We start from the raw sequence: 23721 nt of genomic DNA, 5'->3' as shown, positions 1-23721 counted from the left end.
GCTGGCTCCAAGGCAGGATGGCACGGCAGAGGGCAGTGGTGGAGAAGAGGGGGACAGGAAGCAGAGGGGAGAGGAGGAGCCAGGGAGGGAGACAAACCCTCCCAAGCCACACCTCCAGCGACTGCCTCTTCCAGAGCCTGCCTTCCGACAGCAAGTCTGTAATAACCCCCCATAGTTTAATTGCCTTCCAAAGCCCTACCTATGGTTCCAGGAGGGCACCTAGATATAAACCATAGCAAGTAGACCGCTCAGGAACCTGGACGTCAGGGGGCAAGCGTGCAACCTTGCACATGTCCAGGCCCTTAAACCTTCTGCTAATGCTTCTGGACCACCTGCTCTGTGAGGAGAAGCATTCACTCTTGGTGCACAATAAAATCCGGGGTCTCCTTCCTGGGGATCCCCTCGGTGGTCAGCCCAGCCTTATTAAATGGCCATCGTGTGATTCACGCTACCTTTTCAGAAAAAGGAGAATGAAACAGCTCATTTCTGATGAAAGACTCCGTGGGCTTCTGTGTCTCACTCCAAACCAATGACCCACAATGACTGTGCGGAAATACCTTCTATATCTGGTATTAGATTTGCCAGGCAGTGTAACAGGAAGGTAACTTTATCTACGTTTTTTTCCAATTGAAGGAAGTGATACAATCAATAATTTCTCTTGCTCTGCTTTGGTAAATGAATGTCTGTCTATTGTTTTTAAATCACAAAGTGAACATTGCTATAGAAGTGTAAAATGGTCCTGTTTCATTTTAATCTATTTAATTTTCCATTCTGGAATTACATAATGGGGTTAAAACATTGAATAGAATTAATAGAATGAGTATTTAATTAAGCAATAATGAGCTTCTAAATGGATACTTGAAGAAACTAGCTTTGTAGTTTATGCAAGAATCAGATAATGGTCTTAATAAAGACCATAATAATTATGTTGAATGTTTTCTATATTTAAAGATTTTTATTTTTTTCTGAATTCTCTCAGGACTAGATTCAAACATAACCCAGTTGCTTGATTAGACTCCACTTTGCTTTCATGATAAATTCCAAATGCCGATTCCCAACTCAAAGGCCCGGCCCCATCAGACCCGGCCCAGCCCTGCAGGGCCGTGCTGGGAATTCCGCCCACACCCTCCCTCCTGTTCCGCGGGTGTGCAGGCCTCCTCCTGCGGCTCAGACTCTGCTCTTGCTGTTCCTGGTGCTGGGAAGACTCTTCATGGCCCCTCCAATTCCTCCTCTCCACCCCATTCTCAGGAGACTTTTTCCTGATGCTCCTCCTCATGCTGGGTCCAGGACTCGCCCCACCAGCACACACTGCTATAGACTCCCCCAGAACTATGTGGGTGATTTTTCTTTATTTCACATCTCTCTCTCCTTCCATCCTGAACTGTCCATGAGGAAATACACGATGTCTACTTTGTGTACTGGGGGGATGAATGGATGGACAGATGGATAATGAATGGAAGGATGGAGGATGGATGGTGAATGGAAGAGTGGTCAATGGGAGTCCATTACTACCTGTCGGGACACATGAAGACCACAGTGCACACCTCTGAGAATTCCTGGCACTAGCTGCTCCCTGCTTGACGTGGGTTCATTTGCTCACGTGCTAAAATGATGTGCTCTGCCAGCCCTGTTAGGAGATGCTGGAAATTTCAGTGTCATAGGAGGAGCCATCTTGCTTAGACAGGGCCTACGTATTGGGTTATTGATCCCATCATCTATCCATCCATGCAATCTTCAGTCCTGGTTGCGTGTTGGGCATTGTGCTACCTACTGGGGGTTAAGGCAGGGCTGATTAATCCTGTAGGCACCACTGGTACTGGGCAAAGGACCTAAAATCAGAAATGTAGGTACATACTGGGCCTTCGATGCACCCAGCACTCAGTGCGGAGCTGACGTTAAAGCAAAGAAAGTGACAGATAAAAGTCTCCAGCGCTCTCAATTCACACTGTGTTACAGCGCTTTCGTCTTGATGGCCGGACACTGATCTGCTTTGGCTAAGCATCTTCTCACTTAGGAACTGGGAGGGACAGCATTTCTCGCTGACTGGTGGAGTCCCACCTCCTCCAGCCTTAGCACAAGCCAGGCCTGTGCAGGATCCACCTGGTTGCCAAAGTACAGTGTCAGAGGAGCCACAGGACATTTACACACTGATGTCCACTGTGACCAGCGGGGATAGAGCCCCAGGTACCTTGGTTGGTACTGCAGACAGAACTTGCAGACAGTAGAGATGACTTTCGGCTCACCACAGGCCTCTGAACAAGCAGCTCCCTTCCTTTCCAGTCTACATAGTCATCTTCTTCTGTGGTCTGAAGGATTAGATGGCAAATGTATCCCCAAGACCCCTCCTAGGCACAAGGCAGACAGAAGTAGTTGATCACAGCACCCCAGGCCCAGGCCACCTCGCCCACCACCCAGCACAGGCAATTTTGTTGACATCAACTTATCATCCTTAGATTTGGGCTTCACCCTGTTTCTCACCCCAGGACCAACAGAACTGGTCGAGGACCCAAGTGTTTTGTTGTTGTTATTGTTTTTTAAGCCCTGTGGGAGATTTTAATGTATAAATAGGCTGAGAGCCATGGGTCTGGCTTTCTGGCTTCATAATTTTTTATTTTTTTAAGAGGAGAGAAATCCAGGAGACAAGCTGATAGAGCTTCCTTAAGCAGCGGTCGGAAGAATCAGGTCCCCGTAGCTGTTGATGAAGCCCTGTCCATGGGGCAGTACCCTAGGTGTCCTCTCCCAGCCAGTTTCCACCCCACGTGATTGTTCTGAGCATCTTCCAGCCCCCTTTCTACGGCACACAAATGACTCACTCAGGTTTGCCAGGCTCCAGCACATGAACTAGTGCCCACCCTCCACCCTCCCCTAAGACACGAGACTGAGGCTTATGATTAATGATATGAAAGTCAACTAATCAGCGACTGCTTTTGAAACCTCATTTCTCAAATTACTTCTCCTGAATACAAGGCTTTTTGACATCATCTTAACTTTTCTAGATCCCTTCTCCCTACTAATTGAAATCTGAACATATTTCTTCTTGTTGTCAGCTTATTGGTTTATAAAATATTTGCGAACAGGTGACAGCTCACCGAGAGTGTGTCAGAAGCAGGCACCAAACCAATGCTTTTTGCTTGCAGCTCAAAGGGGCTGCAGTGCCGGTAGCGTGTGTGTGGGACTCTCCATCTGTGGGAAAGCTAATTTTTCATTTATTGATTTTATTTTTACCACACCTACTTGCAACAAGTATTTGGGATGTAGTACAGCTGTAACAGGGCTCCGGACTGTCGATCTCGAGGTTCCCTTAGCAAACAGTTTCATCATCATCCGAGGTGTGGGCAAAGGCGTGGGAAGGAGCAAACTGGTTTTCTTCATTAGAGAAGAGGGTCAGGTCAGAAGAAGTCTGGAGACACCCACAGTGCTGCAAGCACAGTCCTCCGCATATGCCTGCAGTGTTCTGTGTGTCCGGTCATCTTTTCTTTAGGGCAGGCAAGGCTGCGAGGACAATTGCAGATATAAACATGCAATGGCTCACGCACCATGCAAGTTCCTTCCTTGCTCAGCAGTAGCTCAAACAGGTGTCCTGGCCACTGGCTGCTCCCTCCTAGGGGAGACCATCATCCAAGCTGCTTCTCTCTATACCCCACTTCCCCCAGCCCTTGTGGCTGAGGACACACAGGTCAGCAGAGGGACAGAGACACAGAGGGAGGAGACACTGCCGTCTCTTGCACTCACACACGCCCTGCATTTTCCACCCACCACACTTGGCTAGGGAACAGGTAGCCGCCCGGTGTCACCTAAGCTCAAGGGAAGCTGAGAGCTGGCCTGTGGCATCTTCTGGGCCCCAGTCCTCCGATCTTATTACTTACACTGCAATGGAATGAGATTCAGGAAGATCATAAAGGGTCCTCGCCGTGTGCTCTTCACAATGTGACAGTTACTGTCTGCTTCCTTGGCAGTTTCAAGCTACCGTGGAGGAAGGAGCTGTGGGGGTCATCGTCAACCTGACGGTGGAAGACAAGGATGACCCCACCACGGGCGCATGGCGGGCCGCCTACACCATCATCAACGGCAACCCCGGGCAGAGCTTTGAAATCCACACCAACCCGCAGACCAACGAGGGAATGCTGTCTGTCGTCAAGGTGAGGAGGCTTCTCGGGCAGCTCCGTGGTTCCAGCAGGGGACATAGGGTCCCTGAGTGCCATCCTCAAAGCCAGCATCCTCCCCCAATGTCACTCTTCCCTGGTCCTCTGCTGGTCCTGAGCCTTCCTCCTCTGACCTCCCCCGCCCCTCCCTCTTCCATGGAGTCTGGTTCCATTGGGTCCACCGGACGATGCAGGGTCCTCTCTCATCTCCGTGTTTGTAACCACTCCTGCAAAGCCCTCTTCTGAGGCCTTTCAATGTGAGGTTGATACATACAGGCTTCAGGAATTAGCAAGTGGACATGCTGTGAGCCCTGAGAACAGCTGAGGCCGAGAGCCTTTGCATGTGGCAGCTCAAGGTTCCAGAGGATGCAGAGTCTAGGTTTCTCTTGAGCGGTGTCCTTTCCAGCCAGTTCTTTGTTCCCCCGCATCAAGATGAATGCAAGGTTGACCTGGCACTGGGGTTCTGTATCCAGATGCACTTTCAAAGCTGTGAAGGTCACAGGATGACCCGGCTATGACTGTGTCCTCCGCAGCCAGCTTGTGTATCTGAAAGTCACCAGTCATTTGCCAGCCTCGCAGCCTGAAGGGGGAGCCTGAGCGCCTGTGCATCTCAGCAGGAGCCCTGGCGAGCTCAGGGTGCACGATGTGCATTCGCTACAATGCGGGCCAAGTCAGGCATGACCCAAGTGGACTCTCAGAAGCAGCTGCTCCTCCCCAGGTCCTGCACTCCCCACACTTGTGGCTCCCGGGTGTGTCAGAAACACAGACAGCACTGGCAGAGCACAGCTGTACCTGCTGGGGTGGCACAGGAGGGCAGGATGCAGTGGCCTCAGAGAGCGGCCTGGGGGGTTCCCACCAGCATGGCCTCCCTCTCTGCAGACCCCCCAGACTCTCCAGCTTTGTGTCCCTCTCAAGCAGACTTCCTTGGCTTCAGACCTGAGTCCTCGGGAAGGGCTGGCCATCTCCCCACCTCTCTGCATGTGGGAGACAAAACCAGGACAAGGTCCTGCAAGAGCCAGACCCGCCGTGCCCTCTGGCCCTTTCCATCATGCCTGAGAGCCAAGACATCTATTAAGAATGCTTTTTACTGCAATTACAGAATGCCAGGCTGATAGTGGCTTAAATAATAAAACGAATTTCAGGATTTTCATAGCTAGATGAAGGTTCCAGGATTGACAGGCAGCTCACAGTGGCAGAAAGCCAGCAGGGGGGCACCTCAGATGCTTTAGGCCTTTTCCTCTTGATCATAAAGTAGCTGCCAAGGTCCCATCCATCATGTCTTCCTGTTGCTGGTCTCACGATAAGAAACAAGAAGGCAGCCAGGCCACTGACAGCGTTAGTTGTGCCCTTTTCCTCTTATCAGGGAAGGAAATAGCTCTTCCGAGAGCCACTTAGCCAGTTACCCTAGATAAATCACTGGACAGTGCCAGGAAGACTGAACAACTCTAGACCTGGCCTTCTGGCCGCTGCAGCCCCCGGGCAGGGAAGAAGGGTTGGTAACAGTTGAGGGCAGTCAGCTGCCCGCAGATCTGCCCGGCCAGTGAGTGGTCCAGCATCAGAAGAGCTAGCAGGGTCTCATGCTGCCGCCAGCAGGCCCAAATCCTGACAGCTCCGCCAAACGGGAGCCCGTTCATCTTTAAAGCCTCCAGCCTGGAGGCTCTCACTGGCTCTGCGAGCCTGGTCCATGCTGGTCAGAAAGTCATTCTTCCAGCCAAGCACGACCCACTCCACATGTGAAAGCTACCTCTGTCTCTCTGTCCTCAAAGAAGGAAGCATCTGAAAAGCACCCTGATCCCCACACCTGCTTCAGAATCCGCCCACCTGCAGGGCTCTGTCCTGTCCGTGTGGGGCTTTCTTCCAGCCAACACGTCCTCCATGACAAGGGTCTGCACTTTGCCTCGATCCTTGATCAAGTCGTCACTGGGCTGGTCTCTGTGGCCTCTGCCCCCCATTTCCTGCTCTCCCTGATCCAGCCCCACCCACCTGAGGCTCACAGGGGCTGTGTCTCTGACACCATGGGCAGAGTGGACCCTTCTCCCCTGCCCAGAGTTCAGGAATAGCCCTGGGAAGGGCTCACAAATGGAGATCTCTGTCTCATCAGCTCCAGATGGATTAGTCTGGGGCGTCGTATGTGATGTTATCAAAACATATGGTGAATATTCAAATTTTTAAAAATTGGCTATAATAAAGCATGTGAATGCACTTGTAGGTGTCAAACATAAATGTACACACTCCCCCCTCTGGCATATAACGCACACACACGTGTCTAACATAATGCATACACCCACCTCTACCCAAATAGTGAGCACAAGCACACCTGTCATCTAAATGCACATCTCCATGGTGATCTGTGTCTCATCCCATCTCGTTTCCGGGGCGTGGTCCTGTGATCCAGGCTGCCGGAGCACTCGCTGACCACACAAACCCCACACCACCTGCCCAAGTTCGGCTGTGTGTTCAGAGCTCTGCTGAGCTAAGAAACTCAGAAAACCCCGCTCTAGAGGCATTCTCAGGGCAGTACAGAATTCAGTGGAGTTAGATGAGGGCTTTTACATCCTGGCAACTAAACTAACATTATTTCCAGGAAGATGCCATGTGCCTGGGAGCCAGGGCTCCTACTCATGCCACTGGGTCTGCCCGATGCTGGCGAGAACTGGAGAGGCTCTCGGGACACTGAGATGCCCCATGTCTCAGTCCTGCTCACCGTTCCCTCCGTCAGCGCTGGCACCAGTCAGCAAGCCAGGGGTTTGTGTCTCCTCCAAAGTCACACTGGGGATGAATGGCTATTTTCTAAGCCTCGAAGCTCCCTGGCCTTGGTTTGGAATTTATTTTACCAAGATAGCATATTTTGAGCATCACCCAGGATGGACAGAAATCTGTTATTAGGGTTTAGGAAAAAGAGCAGAAGCCATGTACCCTGTGTTACAGGAATGGAACCAGACATAACTGGGCCGTTAGCAGGCGTGGAGAGCAACGCGTCTGTTACCTCTTAAACTCCCCACACCAGTGCTGCTGGGAGGAGCTGAGGCAGAGGGAGGGTGAGCTCCTCAGGAAGCACTGCAGGGTGTGTGGGGAATGAGAGGTGATGGACAAGTACAGTGCGTGTCCAAATTTTTTTTAAAAATTATTCCTGTAAGAAAACATAAGCCAGGCGTGAGATGCATGCCTGCAATCCCAGCAATCAGGAGGCTGAGAGGTAGGAGGATCATTGCAAGTTCAAGACCAGCCTGGGCTACAAAGTGAGCTCAAGGGCCAGTCTGAACTGCATAGCAAGAGCCTGTCTCAAAAAGACAAAAAAACAAAACTTAATCCTCCTTGCTTTGAAAGCTTTTATCCCATTGGTCTTGCCATGTCCGGAGCCCTTCTGGAAGTCCTGTTTCATGAGCGTCTTTAGCTGTGCTGCAGTAGCTGTTTTGATGTCTGGAATTGATACAAAATGCTGGCTGTCGTGGTCATTTTGACTCTGGGAAAGAGACAGCAGTCACATATGGCAAAGAAGCTGGATAAGGACACGTGATGTTTTTACAAGCCTGCACTTCGGGCGTGTGGCACAGCAATCTGTGTTGTTTATCACACTTGGGAAAGACGCTCAGGACGGAGGACTTCAGAACTGCTTCAGAAAGGATCAGGAGCAGTGGCGTAAGGGCACCAAATGAGAGGAAGACAAAGTATTTTGAGAAGGATTTGTTGCTGTAATACATTTTTAACTGTTTAAGCATGCAGTTCTCCCTCACCTTGAGTGTGTGCGCAGGCACGCGAGGCTTTCTCCCGTGTGGAAGGCATGCTCTCAACCCCCCGGATCCCATTTCCCACGTCCCTCACAGCCTGTGCCCCGCTGCCTGCTCCCCTTCAGGGACTTCAGGCCCACGCCTGTTTTATCCTCTGGTGGGGGCGCCCACTGCACCTCGGCCCCCCGGAGTCCGCTCTTTGCTTTTCCCAGTGGTGAACCTTAGCAAGCTGATTGCTGGAGCTAAGATGTCCCCCTCAGATGGCCTGAATGTGTCCCCAGACACGCTGAGCTGCAGGGTGCCTGTTCTGGGAAATGTCACTCCTGTGCATCAAGTGGCTCCTGGGGTGTGGGAGGAGACTGACATTCAGGGGAAGGACAGCTCCATTGATCCTGGTCAGAACGAGGGCCCCTCCGCTCTGGCTGGTGTAGCCCCGTGGTAACCAGAGGAGGCTGTGCTGTCAGCCTCTTCCGAAGTCCCCAGCTCCTCTTCAGGGCTGCCGATGGCCCTGGAGCAGGATCACGACTATGTGTGAGACTCGGCCTGGCACGGCTGTGTATCTGGCATCATCCTGTCTTCTGCCTGCTCAGTGGCTGTGAAGCCCCCTCATCTCAATGACAGTTAAATGCCCCACACACTTTCAAATGCCCCTCAGTGGCAGAGGGCCCTGAGTTTTAACTCTGTTTACTTCACCTCTAAGCCCTCTTCCCAGCCTTCTGCCCTGGGCTGGGCAGAGAACCTCAGGCTTCTCGGTGAGGGAGTGAGAAGCATTAAAAGGGAAACTTAGCCAGGCAAGAGGCTGCATCTGTACAATCCCAGCTACTCGGGGTCTGCAGCAGGGTTGTGAGCCAGAGGCCAGGCCGGGCAACTTAGCAAGACCCCTGCCTAAAGATAAAAGGGGCTGGAGAGAGAAAGAGAGAGAGAGAGAGAGAGAGAGAGAGAAAACGGGTGCCTGGTTTGCTAGTTCCTTCCGGTGTCCCTGGCAACAGAGGCAGGGTGCTCTCACCATGATGCTAATGAAGCCTGGGCCTCAGTGTCCCTTACTGGCAGGAAGATTTTTGGGGTCAGCATTACCAGGGAGCCACCCAAAGGGACCTCAGAAGACAGGAACCCAGATCTCTTGGGCTCAGATCACATGTGGTCATTTATCTTCAATCTAAAAAGCATTAACAAGTGTCCAGCCCTAGGTTTGTATTTGCGTGTGTCTGAGCCTCTCTCTTAAAGAGTGCTCCTCCCCTACACTGCATGAGGCTTAGACCATAGAACCCAGGTCCGTCCCTGAGAGCCTCTGCTGCCCACGGAATCATCACAGGGACGTTGTCCTAAGACCACCGCCACTCCGCGGCCCACGCACACCTTGACGCGCCTCTGTCTGCCTTCCAGCCCCTGGACTATGAGATTTCTGCCTTCCACACCCTGCTGATCAAAGTGGAGAACGAGGACCCGCTGGTGCCAGATGTCTCCTACGGCCCCAGCTCCACCGCCACCGTCCACATCACCGTCCTGGATGTCAATGAGGGCCCGGTCTTCTACCCAGACCCCATGATGGTGACCAAACAAGAGAACATCTCCGTGGGCAGCGTGCTGCTGACAGTGAACGCCACGGACCCCGACTCCCTGCAGCACCAGACCATCAGGTGGGTGAGCGCGGCAGGCTTGCTTTGCCTTCCCTGCAGCAGAAGCGGCTCCCAGCCGCCAAAGGCCACTCGGTTAAATTTCTTAGGGGTCTGGATACAGGGGAAGAGTGTCATAATGAGGACCAGCAGTCTCACCTGATGGACCAGGGGACAGGGCTCTCAGCCCCTAACCCCGACTCCAGCCCAGGAGGAGAGTGGCTTCCGGGCTGTGTTTCCAAGGAACCATCTCAGTCTGCCAGAACCAAGGAGAGAGAAGGGAGCTGTCCTGTACAGCTTCCCACATCACAGAAACATGACCTCTGTGTCCCTGGTACCAGCCCGGTAGTCGCTCCTTGGCTGAGTCCATGTTCAGATGAGGGTGTCACAAACTCAGACAGGTCCAGTGATTCCCTCAAGGCTGTCCAGGATGGCAGCAGGGGCATTGGGACTGAAACAGAGTGGTTTGCCAGCTGCCCCCTCCTCTGGCTGCTCCTGCCCCCTGGCCCTGAGGGGTTCCAGGGGAGGGAGCAGACACTGCCTGCTGTCCTGTGTGGGGGTTTCCTGATGAGTGGTGGACAAAAAAAGACTTCAGAAACTTCTGTCTTTGCTTCTTAAGTTCTGTCCGGCACCCAGAGCGGTGTTTTCACCATGAGACCTAATTAAGTGGCCATTGCGATGGCCATCAAGTGTCAGTGAACAAGATGCTGGGCTGGCACCGCCACACCAAGCCGCAGTAAATGGCATCAATATGCAGGTGACCCAGCACCATGTCCCTGCACAAGGGGGCTGCTAATCTTTCCCTCTCAAAGTCTGAGCTTCTCATCCGGGGCACAGATAACCAAGCATTAGGCACATGTGACACACATGTCTCATGATGATCAGAAACACCTCAGAACATGGGGCAAACGGACAGGGAGGAAGCCTGTGACTATTTGCGCTTCTCAAAAGTGGATTCATCTTCACAACGAAATTTTCCAGAAATGAACTAGATAACTGTGCAAATAACACCCGTCCTATAATAAGGTGAATCTGGAATAGCCGTCCACCTTCCCTTTCTTTCTCTCCCTGTCTCTCTTTTCTCGGTCTCTAGAAGGAAACATGCAGTTTAGACATCAAGAAAAAGCTTTCCGTAAGCCCTCAGATGGGGAAACCTGTAGCTTAACAGACCACAAGGCGCTTGGACGTGTTTCGGGTGTCTGCAGAGGGGCTTAGCTGTCGTTTTTGTTACTACACTAGGAGATGGAAGCAGGGTTCCCAGGGGAAGAAAGCGAGCAGAAATGGAGTCAGCTGCTGCTAAACTTGGGCTTGGCCACTGCTGTCGCCGCGTGAGATGCTGCTGGCCACGGAAGGGCTAATGCAATGGGGCTAAGGGATGGGGGTGTGTGGTCTGACTGAGGGGGACAGAGTGGGAGCTGAGTCGTCCGTGTTCTCTAAGGCCAGCCTGGCTGACCTGGGCAGGGGATGTGATGGGTGAGATGATGGATCATTTACAGGACAGAAGAGCTTGTGATCACACAGGAACCCGGCCGTCCTTGTGGCTCCAGGTGACGGGAGCTGATTGGTTAGTGTGTCAGGGTCCTCTCCACACCGGGAAAGTCAGCCAGCTCTGGCTGCCTTCTGTCCACCCCCTACATGCTCACCCACCCCCTCCGCCTCACTCCTACCATGCTGGGCAAAGTCTTGGCCGGGGCTCAGGGCTCCCCAAGAGGATGTTGGCAGATTTCGGGCTGGGAGGCAGGGGTGGCACAGACAGACAAGAAGCATTCTTCCCACAAATGGGGTACCAGGCAGGCCCTGCCTAGAGGAGAGGGGACCATGGAAGGCACAGTGAGGAGGAAGAGAAGGAGAAGGAAGGGGAAGAGGAGGAGGAAGAGGAGCCACCTGCAGGTGACCAGGAAGCAGAGCCGAGTGTCTGCAGAGCTCTGTGTTTCACAGCGAGTCTGGTCCTTACAGGTGTGGCCTTCAGTCACAGATGACCTGGCCAAAGAATGCCCCAGCATGGTCCCCAAATTGACAAGTCACGGGCTGAGTACCCTGCACAGTGGAGCCCGGCTGCTGGCACTGCATCCCCCACCGTCTCCCCAGCCCGGCTCCACCCTCAGCTGTGCACCTCCTGTGTCTGCAGAGGGAAGAGGCCACCTCGGCACCCAGCCTCAGTCTCTCTGTGTTAAGAGCTGCACCCTCCCCAGGAAGAGTCCAGTCAGGTCCTGGTGGAGGTGTCACTGAGCCAGCTGGGACACAGTCCCCAAACACCTGGAGGACAGAGTGTATCAATGGCTGGTCCTGGAGCAGCATTACCTGTGGAGTGAGGGGGCTTTGCTCCAGAGTTGGGACACTGAGTCCCAATGCCTGCCTCTGCCCCCACCCTGGCAGGTCCTGCCCCTGCAGGTGGGAGCACATCACTGGCCCTGGCAGGTGGGTCTATTGTCCTGGGAGCTCTGGCAGGAAAAGGCTCCTTAAGGACATGCCGCCTTTGATCCTGCACGGAGCAGGGCTGTCCCCAGGGCTCTGTGCCTGCGGAGGAGGAGCAGGGCCGGCTGTGCGATGGGTTTCTAACGCTCTTCCCTGAGCTCCCAGATCTCCCAGGCAGACCCACCGTGACCTTGCGAGTTGTCCTGTTGTTGCTTTGCTTGGTCTTCAGGGAGCAGGCATTGAAGAGGGAGGAACTGCACTCTGGAAACCTCTTATTTTTGTCTCAGGGAGAGCTCTGAAGGTAGCTGATGAGGTGCAGAAATGCAAAACGATGCTGGTCCAGCCCCACATACACACACCGCCTGCTCTGCAGTGGCCTGCAGATGCCACTAAACCAGAGGTGTCTTGGGTGGCATCCGCTTCTCGGGTGCCCTTCACCTGCCCATTTCCTTCCACCTCCTCCTGCTTCTCCCCGTGGCCTCTGCCCTGCTGCCTTCCCCCCGTCCCTTTGTCTCTGTCCCTACCCTGCTCTCTCCTCCTCTCCTCCTCTCCTTCTTCCTCCTGTTCTTGCCCTCTCATTCCCCCTCCCTCTCTTCCCCTTCCTCCCCCTTCCTCTTCCTCTTTCTTTCCCTCACCCTATCTCTCTCCTTCTGTCTCCCTCTCTCCCCCCTCCATCTCTATCTCTATCCATTCCAAGAATCCCTGGGACTCCGCTCTGGTACCAACCTCCATCTCCTCTCCCATGATGCACCAGGCTCTCCAATCTGAGCACGTCCTGGGAGATGCTCGGCTTGCCTGGCATCCTGAGAGCCTCAGTCTGGTTCCCCAAGCCCCTTCTCCCACAGTGGGCACCTTCCAGGGTCAAAATGAGATGAGGGCTGTCCCCATCTCCAGACCCCACAAAACTCAGGAACCTCTGCCAAGCCCTGGCCTCACAGAACCCTGGCCTCTGAGATGAGCAGTCTCCTCTCGGCCACCGCAAGGGCACTGCGGTCCCACCTGGAATGTTAAAGCAGCAGAGGTGCCTTGATCTCTGCAGAGCCTGTATCCTGAAGGCACGAGGCATCCAGGATCAGAGAGGAGATCGCTCCCTGACAGCCTGAGATACAAAGACCCACTGAACAACCTGTCACCCTGAGCTCTGCGCCAAATCAAAATGGACATCAGTGGCCTGGGGCAGACGAATTTCTTCCATGTAATGACTTGTGTCTTCTCATCCTCAAGTTGAGATCGCTCACAGAAGAAACTTTAGAGAAAGCATTTAAGAGTAAAGCAAAGGGGGCCGGGGATGTAGCTCAGGGGCGGCACCTGCCTGGCAGGCACAAGGTCCTGAACTCGATTCCTGGATCCAAAAAGAAAAAAAAGGAAAGCAGGTGATAGAGTATCTATAGTCCCAGGGAACCTCCTTAAAGAGCACAGCACCTTGCATCACAAGTGAGGATTCTGCCCTTCATTACCATCCGCTGACAGCACCCGCCCCATCTTGGAGGTGTCTCTACTTCCCGGTGTACAGAGCACAGCCATCTACACACTGCTGCATGGTGTGCCTTCCCCTCGGGTGGATCCACTCATTGAGGGACACAGTTCCTTGTTGAATATTTACATTGTTTCCCATTGTTTGCAATTTAAAACAAAACAGATAGTGAACACATGCGTAGCTACATTGTTGAATGCATCTATGTATCTTTTAACTTTCTGAAGATGCCTAGAAATACTTCACTGGAGCAGAAGTGTTGATAGAGTTAATGCCCCTGGATTACATCCAGGCAGTCCATTTCTATTTGGCCTTATATTTTCTGAATTGATGTCATGGTTAGAAAGCCTTTCTGGGCACCAAACTCATGTAGTGGCCCGTCCTAAGACAGAGCGGGTTCTCACATCCTGTCCTCTGCATGTACAGTGGTGGTCAGGCGTGCCCCGGCTGTCAGGGTGGACTGTCCGTCAGAACACAATAGAAATCAGGCATCTCCCACGGACATGTCAGGATCCCTCAGGAGAGCGGGCCCACACGAGGGAGCCTGTTGGCTCATTATTGTTAGGAAGAGGAGCTTGAGGAAATTGTGCTAGTGTGGAGACACCTGCTCTCCAGGCTTCTGTGACAGCACAGCGACACCAGGACAAACCTTCCATCAGATCCAACAATCCGGTTACGTGGCCCTTGCAGCCAGCAGCTAAAAATTCAAGCAGTCTCGGAGGACTTACTTCATTCTCTCAATAAGCAAAATTCTGTGCAAGCAAGCAAGAAGCAATTCCTATTCCAAACATTTTTCAGACAGAGCTCATCCTGCCCGGGATCTGTAGTAAACAATTCCACCCCAGACAGGCTTCCGCCTACATGTTGAATTTGTAAGGTATGTGTTGAGGAAAATTGATGTCCCTCCCCGGTAAAAGCACATATACTTCTAGACATATTGTGGAGAGGGTCATTCCCCCAGGGGGCTCGGTGAGTGTGTGTCAAACACTGTATCTGTGGGAAATAAGTCTGGCTGAACAGAACAGGAAAATTCAAAATGATAGTAGTTCAGAGAAGATGCAATCCTGCCAGGGTCCTTCGGGCTCACTGTTCTTCTATTTCTAGGCTGGTATGCTCTTTCCTCACGGTCTTTTGTGTTCGCTAGTGCTCCAGCCTTCATATCTCTATTGCAGACAGCAGGATGGGGAAAAATGGGAAGCAGGATGGGGAAGACAGGGAAGAACAGCGCGATTCCTGTCTTTTAAGGAGAATTTCTGGAAGTCAAACACATTTCTACATAAATCCTGCTGGCTAGAATTGGCCCTGTGACCACACATAACCACAAAATGTAGTGGGTAAACATGGTCCTTTAAGAGGTAGCAATGCACCAGCCAATGCACCAGCTCTTAAATGTGAGGTTCTTTGTGAAGGAAGAATGGATTCTGAGAAGTAACTAGCAGCTTCTGCCATGTGGCTGGAACCTTTTGATTTCATAAAAAACTATAGAGTAAAAACATTTTTAGTAACAATGTCTAATACGTGTTTCAGATTCCCGATACTATAACAAAATACCTGAGATAAGCAACTTAGAAAAAGAAAGGTTCATTTCAGCTCAGTGTTTCAGGGATTCCAGGCCATGGTCATGTGGCCGGGTGGCTTTGGGCCTGTGATACAACAGGTCACAGCCAGACTGCATGATCTAGCAACCTGCTCACTTCAAGGTGGCCAGGAAGCTAAAAGGGAGAGAAGGTGCCAGGGCCCCAGGGTCCCCTTCAAGACCACGCCCCTTCAAGGCCACGCCCCCGCATGACCTCACTTCCTCCATCACCAGCCAATAGCATCAGGGGCTGAGGACCACGCCTCCGCACACCAGCCTCCTTAAAGCCAACAGCCAATGACTGGGGGTTTTCCATAGTCAAATGCAGTACAGGATTAAGTGGTCCACTCCCCCTCCCCCACTCTCTCACCTTTATCTAGAGCCCCCTGTGGGCCCCAGAGGCTGCAGGGCATCCCTGGTGAAAGGCTGCCCCGGGCAGAAGCCTCAGGGCACAATGGTCATGAAAAGGAAAACTTTGGCTTGAGAGGATGACACTCCCGGGAAGGAGGGGCGGGAGGGAAGGGTGACAGGAAGAAAAATGCAAATTAGCTCGTGCCACATTTTCATGCTATCACGACAACCTTAGCAAGTTAAACTTAATGCTCACAAAGAAATACTTGTATGTTCACACGCTGTCTGTCTCACCTCGCGCTAATGCTGTGCAGATAGCAGACTCGCGGGCATCATCAGTGAACTGCTTCTTGTAGTCAAGTAATTTTGAAAACTAAGGTTTTAGGCATTCGGAAACTTTGCAGGAAAGTATTTGTACTATTTATGAGAGTTGTGACTGTGTAATTATAACAGGAGTATGTTCTAGCATGTTTGATGTGATTGGAGATGAGGTCAAGATAGATGGTAAAAACTCAGAGGCGCAGCTCTCTTAAAATAGCCCAAGCCCAGACTCGGCCTGGCTGCTGATTAATCCCAATGGACAGGTGTAGAGCGGAGTGTGGTGGTGCACTTGGGGGCGTCTGCATGGAAACAATTTTGTGCATAAGCGGAAAAATCATAGCATTCATTGAAACCTTCAGACACTGACTAAGGCCTGCCAGCCTTGCAGGCATTTGCAGGGCCCAGAGGGCGGGAGGGAGGCCAGAGCAGGACCACGCCCAGGCCGCTGCCCTGCACTTCCCTGCTCCCTGACAGTTACACTAAGGACCTGGTTCCACCAGCCAGCTTTTCTTCCAGAGCTGTGACCCGAATGGAGCCCATTGCTAGAACACACACTACCTGATTCAGATCCAAATTAGACACATACGCATCCCTTTGAAAACAACAAGGTGCTTTGTCCTGGTATCTTTGGGCCTCTGTCTTTTTTCCTGTGGTTTCCTTTCTGCTCCTCCTTGGACTTGATGCTTTTCAGCAGTGTGAGAGATTTCATGCACGCGCTCACACTAGGACACATTGCATCACAGAATAGGGACGATTCAGCTCCAGAAGATTTGTTAAAATGCCCAATTTTCTCTTTTGTTGGTCTTCCTGTGGCTCATCAAGTCCTGTTCTTTACCATCATGTTTAGTCTAATGTCGGAGTCCTTTCGAAGCAAATCACATGAAATGAAGGGAAATTGAGCAAAAAAGCATCCCTGGCTGCCTGCGGGGCATTTCATTGTGTCCTTCTAAGGCCTTTGGCATTAAAAGGCAAAGTCAGTTTGCTCAAAAATGTGAATCTTGTCTTCACTGGCATTTGCAGAGATGTAAGTGTCCAAGACTTCTGTCCAAGGGCAGGAGTGAACCATTTCCTGGAACACAGGAGGGCTTCAAACCCCGGAACCTGTTTCAAAATCAGATTTAAGAGTTTAATTTAGGGTGGCTCCCTGCCTTTAAATTTTAATCAGAAGTTAAAGGCCAGATAATAACATTCCTACCTGGGGAAATTAAAAGACATATCTCCCTCTACTAAAATATATTATAAATACTCCATCTTAATTAAATGTGCTTACTGACCTCAATAATAGGATTTAGGAGAGGTCATTTTTTTGGCTGTTTTTTAATGAGTTAAGATATTTTCTTCTAGAGTCAACAAACACAGAGCTTGAAATGTAAATGAATTGTTTACAGTAATGTCTTTGTAATTTTTAATTAAAGTGGTGTTTTTCCACTGGCAGTTTATGGTGATCATACTTTTTATTTCCCACTCTGCCATGGAATTCTTAATTATTTATGTAAATATATTAGCATAACAGCCCTTATTTTCAGTGGTCAGACTGTCCGTTATGAAGGGCCAACGGGAAACAAGGTTTAATGAGTTAAACAACTGAATTTTTAAAGGCCTACCATCTTCACTGGCTAAACATAGAAGCCTGGTGTTTGTAATGAGAGAAAGATTTTCATTATTAACTGCGATCATAGGTGCTCCGCTTGGTAAATGAGAAACCACCAACCATCGAGATAAAGAGTTGAAAGACTATTTGACAAATCAACCGGCTTCTTAACATCTGTCTCCGTATGTTGTTATAAACTCGCCACAGGGCAGACTTTTAGGGTTGCAAACATGCTTTCAGAAGGTGGCTGTGCTGGAATATAATTATGATGGTCCTCCTTGTCAGGGTGAGAAATTCATCCTCAGAACCAATGTAGAAAATATTGACAAATGTTACTGCTGTTTTTGTCTGACATTTTCTGAGCTGCTCAAGCCACTTAGCTTTTTCTTAAATTTTAATTTTAATTTAAAGGCACTTGAAATAGGCAAGAGTTACTAGCAGCATAGCATCGAGAGGGGGCCCCAAGCCTTCGGGTCACAGCAGAGGGCGGTCGGAGAGTGGACTCAGCTAGCTTGCTTTTCCATCCGAATCTGTCTGGCAGTCACCACGGCGACAGGCCTCGCTGGGCCTCTCACAACCCTGGCCCAGCACAGGGCATGAATGACAGTGGGCAGTGGGTCACATGACTCCTCAAGAGCTGATTTGTTTCCTCTGATCGTCTGTCTGCTGGTGGGGTTGGCAGAGCTTTTGGCCATCTCAGATGCCTGAGGGAACCTGCCTGGGTGATGGGAGCCTCTAATTCTGGGACAGTGCTCTGATGGGACAACCTGGTTCCGCATCCATCCACCCACCCATCTACCCATCTATCCACCCAACTATCCATCCACCCATCCACCCATCCATCCATCTACCCATCTACCCACTTATCCATGCATCCACCCATCCATCCATGTATCCATTCACCCATTCATCCACCTCCCACCCATCTACCCATCCATCTACCCATCCATCTACCCATCCACCCATCCACCTATCCACTCATTCACTCATTCCAAATGAGCACCTGCCACATCCTGGGTACTTTAGTAGACCTCTGGAAACAGTTAAAAATATCTGTCACCATGGGGATTATCTTTAAGGGAAGAGAGAAAACAAACAAGAAAATTAAAAACTAAAAGAGCAGTGTAGCTGGTGATCAATGCAAAGAAAAGCAGAAAATGGAGTGGCGGTCCATAGCTCTAAAAAGGGACCAGGACAGGCCTCCCAGATATTGGGACATCTCAGTGAAGACCTGCATGTAAAGAGGAGTGATGTGCAAAGGCCCTGAGGCAGCCAAGTAGGAATGTGAGGGGCAGGGAAGAAGCCACAGGCATGGGGCAGAGTGAAGAGGGGAGAAGTATGGGATTTGGCTTTCACTCTGAATCATATGAAAGGAGTGTGGTGACAGAAAAGAGTCCATGGCAAGGAAGAGAGGGCCAGAGAGTGCAGGGGTGCTCTGCGGCGGTGCAGGGAAGGGCTTGGGCAGAGAAAGGTGGGCAGCAAGAAGCGGGCAGATGCTGCACGGGCTTTGAAGTGCTGGCGACGGGGGTGCTGACCAGTTTGCGCAGAGGGGAGGGCAGGGCGCAGGCCAGCGGCTCTCTGCGAAGGGGCGGAGTTCCGGGGGGAGGGCGGTCTCAGGAAGTGGGTTTCATTGACAGTTGGTGGCCCGGATGTTGCCAGGAGTCCAGGCTAGAGATAAAACCTGGGTGTCATCGGTGGTCTGGAATTTAGAGCCTGGACTTCGAGGACCCCAGAGTGGCGAGTGAAGGCAGAGAAGGAAGGGGCCCACGGCTGAGCCCAGGGCCTTTGATGTTCTGTTCCGCTGGCCCAGAGGTAAGCACAGGACAAGACCCAGGGTGTCTGCAGGCCCCAGGCAGAGCAGCCAACCCCTGAAGCTGGAGGATGTGGGGCCCCGGCCCTGTTCCTCTGCCTGCACCTGGGTCGCCTCCCCTCCTGGTCTGATGGAGCTGGGCGCCACCTGCCAGGAGCACTGCGAGGTCAGGTTACCCACAGTGGCTGGTGCTCACTGTGACACACACACATCCGCCCCTCACACATTGTCATCATCCCAATGCCCTGGTTACCCTGCAAGGGAGGAGTCGCAGAGGCACAGGAAATGGCACCAGTTGTGAGATTTGCACGCAGAAGATCGGACTTACAGACAGAGACTCACAGCCATACCTGAAGCTGGAGAGCTCGCCTGGCCACATGCATCGCACGCGCTCTCACCAGCCTTTGTGTTCTGACATAGACTGTGCGTTCCATTTCTAACCTTAGTCTGAGGTCCATAAACCTAAAACCACTTGCACTACGCCTAACCGCAGTAAACACCTCTGCTGCCCCACTGCCCGCTGGCCTCCAGGTCAAACACAGCCCACGGCAGGCCCTTGGGCTAGCTCTGGGCATGCAGCAGCTCCTCCTGCACCAGGGGACAGCGGAGCACCTTCCTGCTGGACCCCACCGCCTGCAGCTGGGTGTCTGTGCGTCCCATGGGGCTTTCATTTAACTCTCCCAAACCCGCCTCGCTTGTGCACCCTGCTCCTGTGCTTGCCTTTATGTGGCTTCCTCTCACAGGGCCCCATTTTGCCCCCCTCATCGTAGGGAAACAGACCCTTGGCCTGAATGGCGGGAAACAAACCAGATGTGTCTCAGAGGACGCCCAGGGGTTGTGCTGGGAAGGGCAGCCCTGGCCTCTAGAGCCTTGCAAAGGACAGAGCATGGCCGCGGACCCACCTGTCAGTCTAGTGGTCAGGGGACCATCACAGGCAGCTCAGGAACACAGGGAGAAAACTACCTTCATCCTTAGAAGCCGTCAGTCACCAGCGTCCACTAGGACATTCCCGAGCCAGACCCCGCTTGTCTGTCTCCCAGATGGGTAACAGCAGCAGGCTCTGGATCTCACTGTTGAACGGGGGGAAATAATACCTATGTTAGAGTCGCCATGAACACAAAGACTGCTCTAGGAAGGGCCTGGCACACACGTCTGCCCGCACTGATCCGTTGGCCATCTATCATGTGTGTCCAAGAGTCTAGTACACAGCCTGCTCCAGGCCCTGAGAATGAAGGAGCGCTTTCCTCCAAGCCAAGCGTCCTGAACTTACAGCAAAGAGCGTCTGCAGAGACCCTGAGTGGGGTGTTAGTGGAAGCTGGTGACCGCTCCTAAGAGTAAAGATGGTTTCCTCCCTTTGTTCCCAGAGCTCCGTGTGGTGGTCCCCAGGCCAGCCCCAAGTGTGGTACTTATGGTGGATTAAAAACTGGTTGTCAACTTAAACACCAGCTGGACAGAATCAGCATGATGCTGAGCGTGGAAGGACTGTGTCTGGCATGAACAGAAGATCTGGAGAGGAAGAGCAGCCTGTGGGTTCTTCCAAGTGTCGTAGTTGTTTGGAGCTGTTGGTTCTCCTGAAGGAGCTAGTCATACTGGCTTCCTGATATATACTCAGATGTTCTCATCATCAAAAGAGCTCAGGACTTCACTGTCACTGAGGATGGTTATGGTAGTTTTCAGGGGAACCCTGGTCCTTATTTTGAGTGTCACTTCCTGGCTCTAGTACAGAACCTTCAACCTACTGGTGCAGACTTTCTAGCTTCCATCACTGACTTTTGGGCATTCCCTGTGCGGATCCGTGAAATAGACTTGCTTAAGTCCTTGTCATGGGCTCTTGACCTCGAGTTAGACTCATGGGGGACATTGTCATGGACTCTTGGCCTCAAGATAGACTCATAGGGGACATTGTCATGGGCTCTCGACCTTGATTTAGACTCATGGGGGACATTGTTATGGGCTCTTGGCCTCAAGATAGACTCATAGGGGACATTGTCATGGGCTCTCGACCTCGAGTTAGAGTCATGGGGGACATTGTCATGGGCTCTAGGCCTCAAGATAGACTCATGGGGGACATTGTCATAGGCTCTCAGCCTAGAGTTAGACTCTGGGGACATTGTCATGGGCTCTAGGCCTTCAGCTGGATCCATGCAAGTTTTTGCCATGGATCCAGGCCCTCAGCTGGGTTCTCGGGGTCTTTAGTGTGTGGACGGATTTCCTGCACGTGCTTTGTATTTGACTCCTTGGGTGACCACTATAAAAAATCCTATAAGTTTTGTGTCTCCTTGAAACCCCTGACGAAGCAGCACTGGTCATGCCTCTCGACGGCAGAAGAAAATGTGAGGGAACCAACAGGATCCCTAACTGGGAGTGTGGCCGCCTGCCACCTGCCAGCCTGCAGTCCAGCACTCGGACACCACAGCCGTGAACACACAGTGAGCACTGTCACAGGTCACACTGGGACACCTGAGGGGCCAAGGCTGGCGGGTGGCCCTTTGTGGACAGGTGGCATGATTTTGCCATTCTCCCTGCGCATGCATACGACACAGCTGTGTTTCCTGCTAGTGAGACTGTTCCGGGTCGGGCATCTGGATTGAACTCATCGATGTTTTAAGAGGTTCTGAGAAGCACATTGTGCTGTGCAAGCAACGTCACGAGGTGTAGCGACTCCGTCACCCTCACAAGTTGAGGATCTGATTGGATGTTTGCTGTGTGAGGAATCAAAGCAGATTACTGCTGAGAGCAAGCGGGGTCCGTCAGGATTTGTGGGTGCCAGCAGTGGAAAACAACATCATCAGTATTAGGTGTGAGGCAGCCAGGATTTACAGATTAATATCCAGCATCACGGAACAGGCAGGAAGCCAGAGGACGAGCTGGGGAAATGAGGGGCCACCAAGCAGAACTCAAGAGTTAAGGTACTAGCGACAATGGTACGAACCCCATGTGACTGTGCCAACCTGACTCACCAACACAGCATCTGTTGCTAGAGCGGAGACTCATGTCCTCTGCCCTGTGTCCCCATCCCGTGTTCCCTGTCCCACATCCATTTCTGCTGTGTCCAAGCATTGATAGGAGTGAGCTTTTACCCCCCACCACCAGCTGTGTAAAACAGGTTTCTCCACAGGGCAGGCTGTGTGGCGTGAGAGGAGCCATGAGCAGCCAGGAGTGACAATGTGAACTCCAAATCCCTTCCGCCATGCAGATCTCCCATGGCACCTGTAACAACCCCACAGCAGACCCACATGTCACACTTGTCCCCAGCAGTCCTCTTGAGGGTGGGTGCAAATGTTTATCTATTCAGCCACTGTGCAAAAGGGCACGACTGTCACAGAGCAGCCACCAGTGGCATGCAGCAGAGGCCAGGTAGACACGTCCGCAGGGCACTAGCAGCTGAGGAGGAGTGGCTGGGAGGGCAGTGGCTGAGGCTCCAGGTCAGGCAGGGGGGGAAGCTCTGCCCCAAGAGTGCCCCAGGACTGGTGTGATGAGGGTGAGACCCGCCAGGCATTTGTCTCGGACACAGACTCTAGGTGGCCACTGAAAACCTCAGCCATCAAGGTTTATTTCAATGCATGTTAAAGTCAGATTCTGAGAACCCCACTAGGAGCTAAGGAGCACATCTGTACGTAAAGCGGGGCTGTGGTTGCTGACTTTCCTTTGGCATCCAGCTCCAACGTGGCTGCACAGGGCACAGCTGGCCCAGGCTGCTTTTCCACTTTGGGCCCATTTCTCCTTCTAAGAAACCAAAGGATGAGTCTGAAGTGCTCCATGCCCACAGCTCCCCTGAGCAAGAGTAGAAACCAGTTCTGCCAAACACAGGCTGCGTGGAACCTGCTCTGTGCCGGGCCTGAGCCTGGAGCAGTGGGCCAGGCAGGGCGGCCTGGCTGTGATGCACACAGCTCTGCAAGACTGTGATGAGCCCCCGGGGAGAATGCATATGGAAAGGGGCTCGTGTGGCTCCCAGTTTGGAGGTTCAGCCTGCCGTCCTAAACCCCACATTCTCTGGGCCTGGGGCGGCACGTCAAGGTAGAAGCACGGGGAGAGCAAACTTCACCTTGGGGCAAGCAGGGGTGACATGAGACAAAGGATGAAGCATCCCCTTCCAGGTCTGACCCCAGTGACCTCCCCAGAGACCCCTCCTCCTCCAAAAGTTCCACCGTGTCCCAGGGATGCCGTGGCTGGGGTCCCCACTAGCACATGCTCACTTGGGGCACAGTCCAGACCCACAGTGTTCACACACACACACACACACCGTGGAAACCCACAGCCAGGCTGGACGTAAAGAGAGGAGAAATCTCTGATTAGAAAACTAGACTTTAAAACGCAGTGCGCACGGCGTGTGCAGTGAGGAGGAGAACAGGATGGGGAGCAGGAAGGAAGGGAGAGCACAGTGAAACAGGAGAGGCGGTGAGGGGACCGGCTGCCTGCGGTCTGGAGCTCCCATCACACATCATCTCGCCAGCACGGTGGGCTCTGAGTGAGGCAGGTGTGGTGGGCCGGCCCTGTGAGCAGGGAGATGGGGTTCGGATCCAATCCAGATGTCCCAGTGGCCAAGGTCTTAGCCACACAGAAGCAGGTTTGCCTTATTTTGCAAAAGGAGATGCTGTCATGGTACACAGTGGGGAGCCTCATGCCTACCATCCCCTGCCATCTCTTACTGATTCTGTTCAGGGCAGGGCCTTGCCTCTACCCTCTACGTGGGCCACTGT

General features: G+C 52.3%; 1 protein-coding gene across 3 annotated transcripts in view; it reads left to right on the top strand.

The window, feature by feature from the left end:
- Cdh13 (cadherin 13) overlaps positions 1-23721 on the top strand; it is a 1022569-nt gene that overhangs the window by 898047 nt on the left and 100801 nt on the right. For all 3 annotated transcript variants that reach the window (XM_063247740.1, XM_013158918.3, XM_063247739.1), the window contains 2 exons: positions 3957-4139; positions 9254-9507. In XM_063247740.1, coding sequence (XP_063103810.1) covers positions 3957-4139; positions 9254-9507 — 437 coding nt within the window. The remainder of the gene's footprint in view (positions 1-3956; positions 4140-9253; positions 9508-23721) is intronic.

This window comes from Cavia porcellus, unplaced genomic scaffold, assembly GCF_034190915.1.
Source record: "Cavia porcellus strain 051 isolate PalLab524CR breed Dunkin Hartley unplaced genomic scaffold, mCavPor4.1 scaffold_4, whole genome shotgun sequence".
In the NCBI taxonomy this organism is placed as follows: Eukaryota; Metazoa; Chordata; class Mammalia; order Rodentia; family Caviidae; genus Cavia; species Cavia porcellus.
This window is presented reverse-complemented; position numbering and strand designations above follow the sequence as displayed.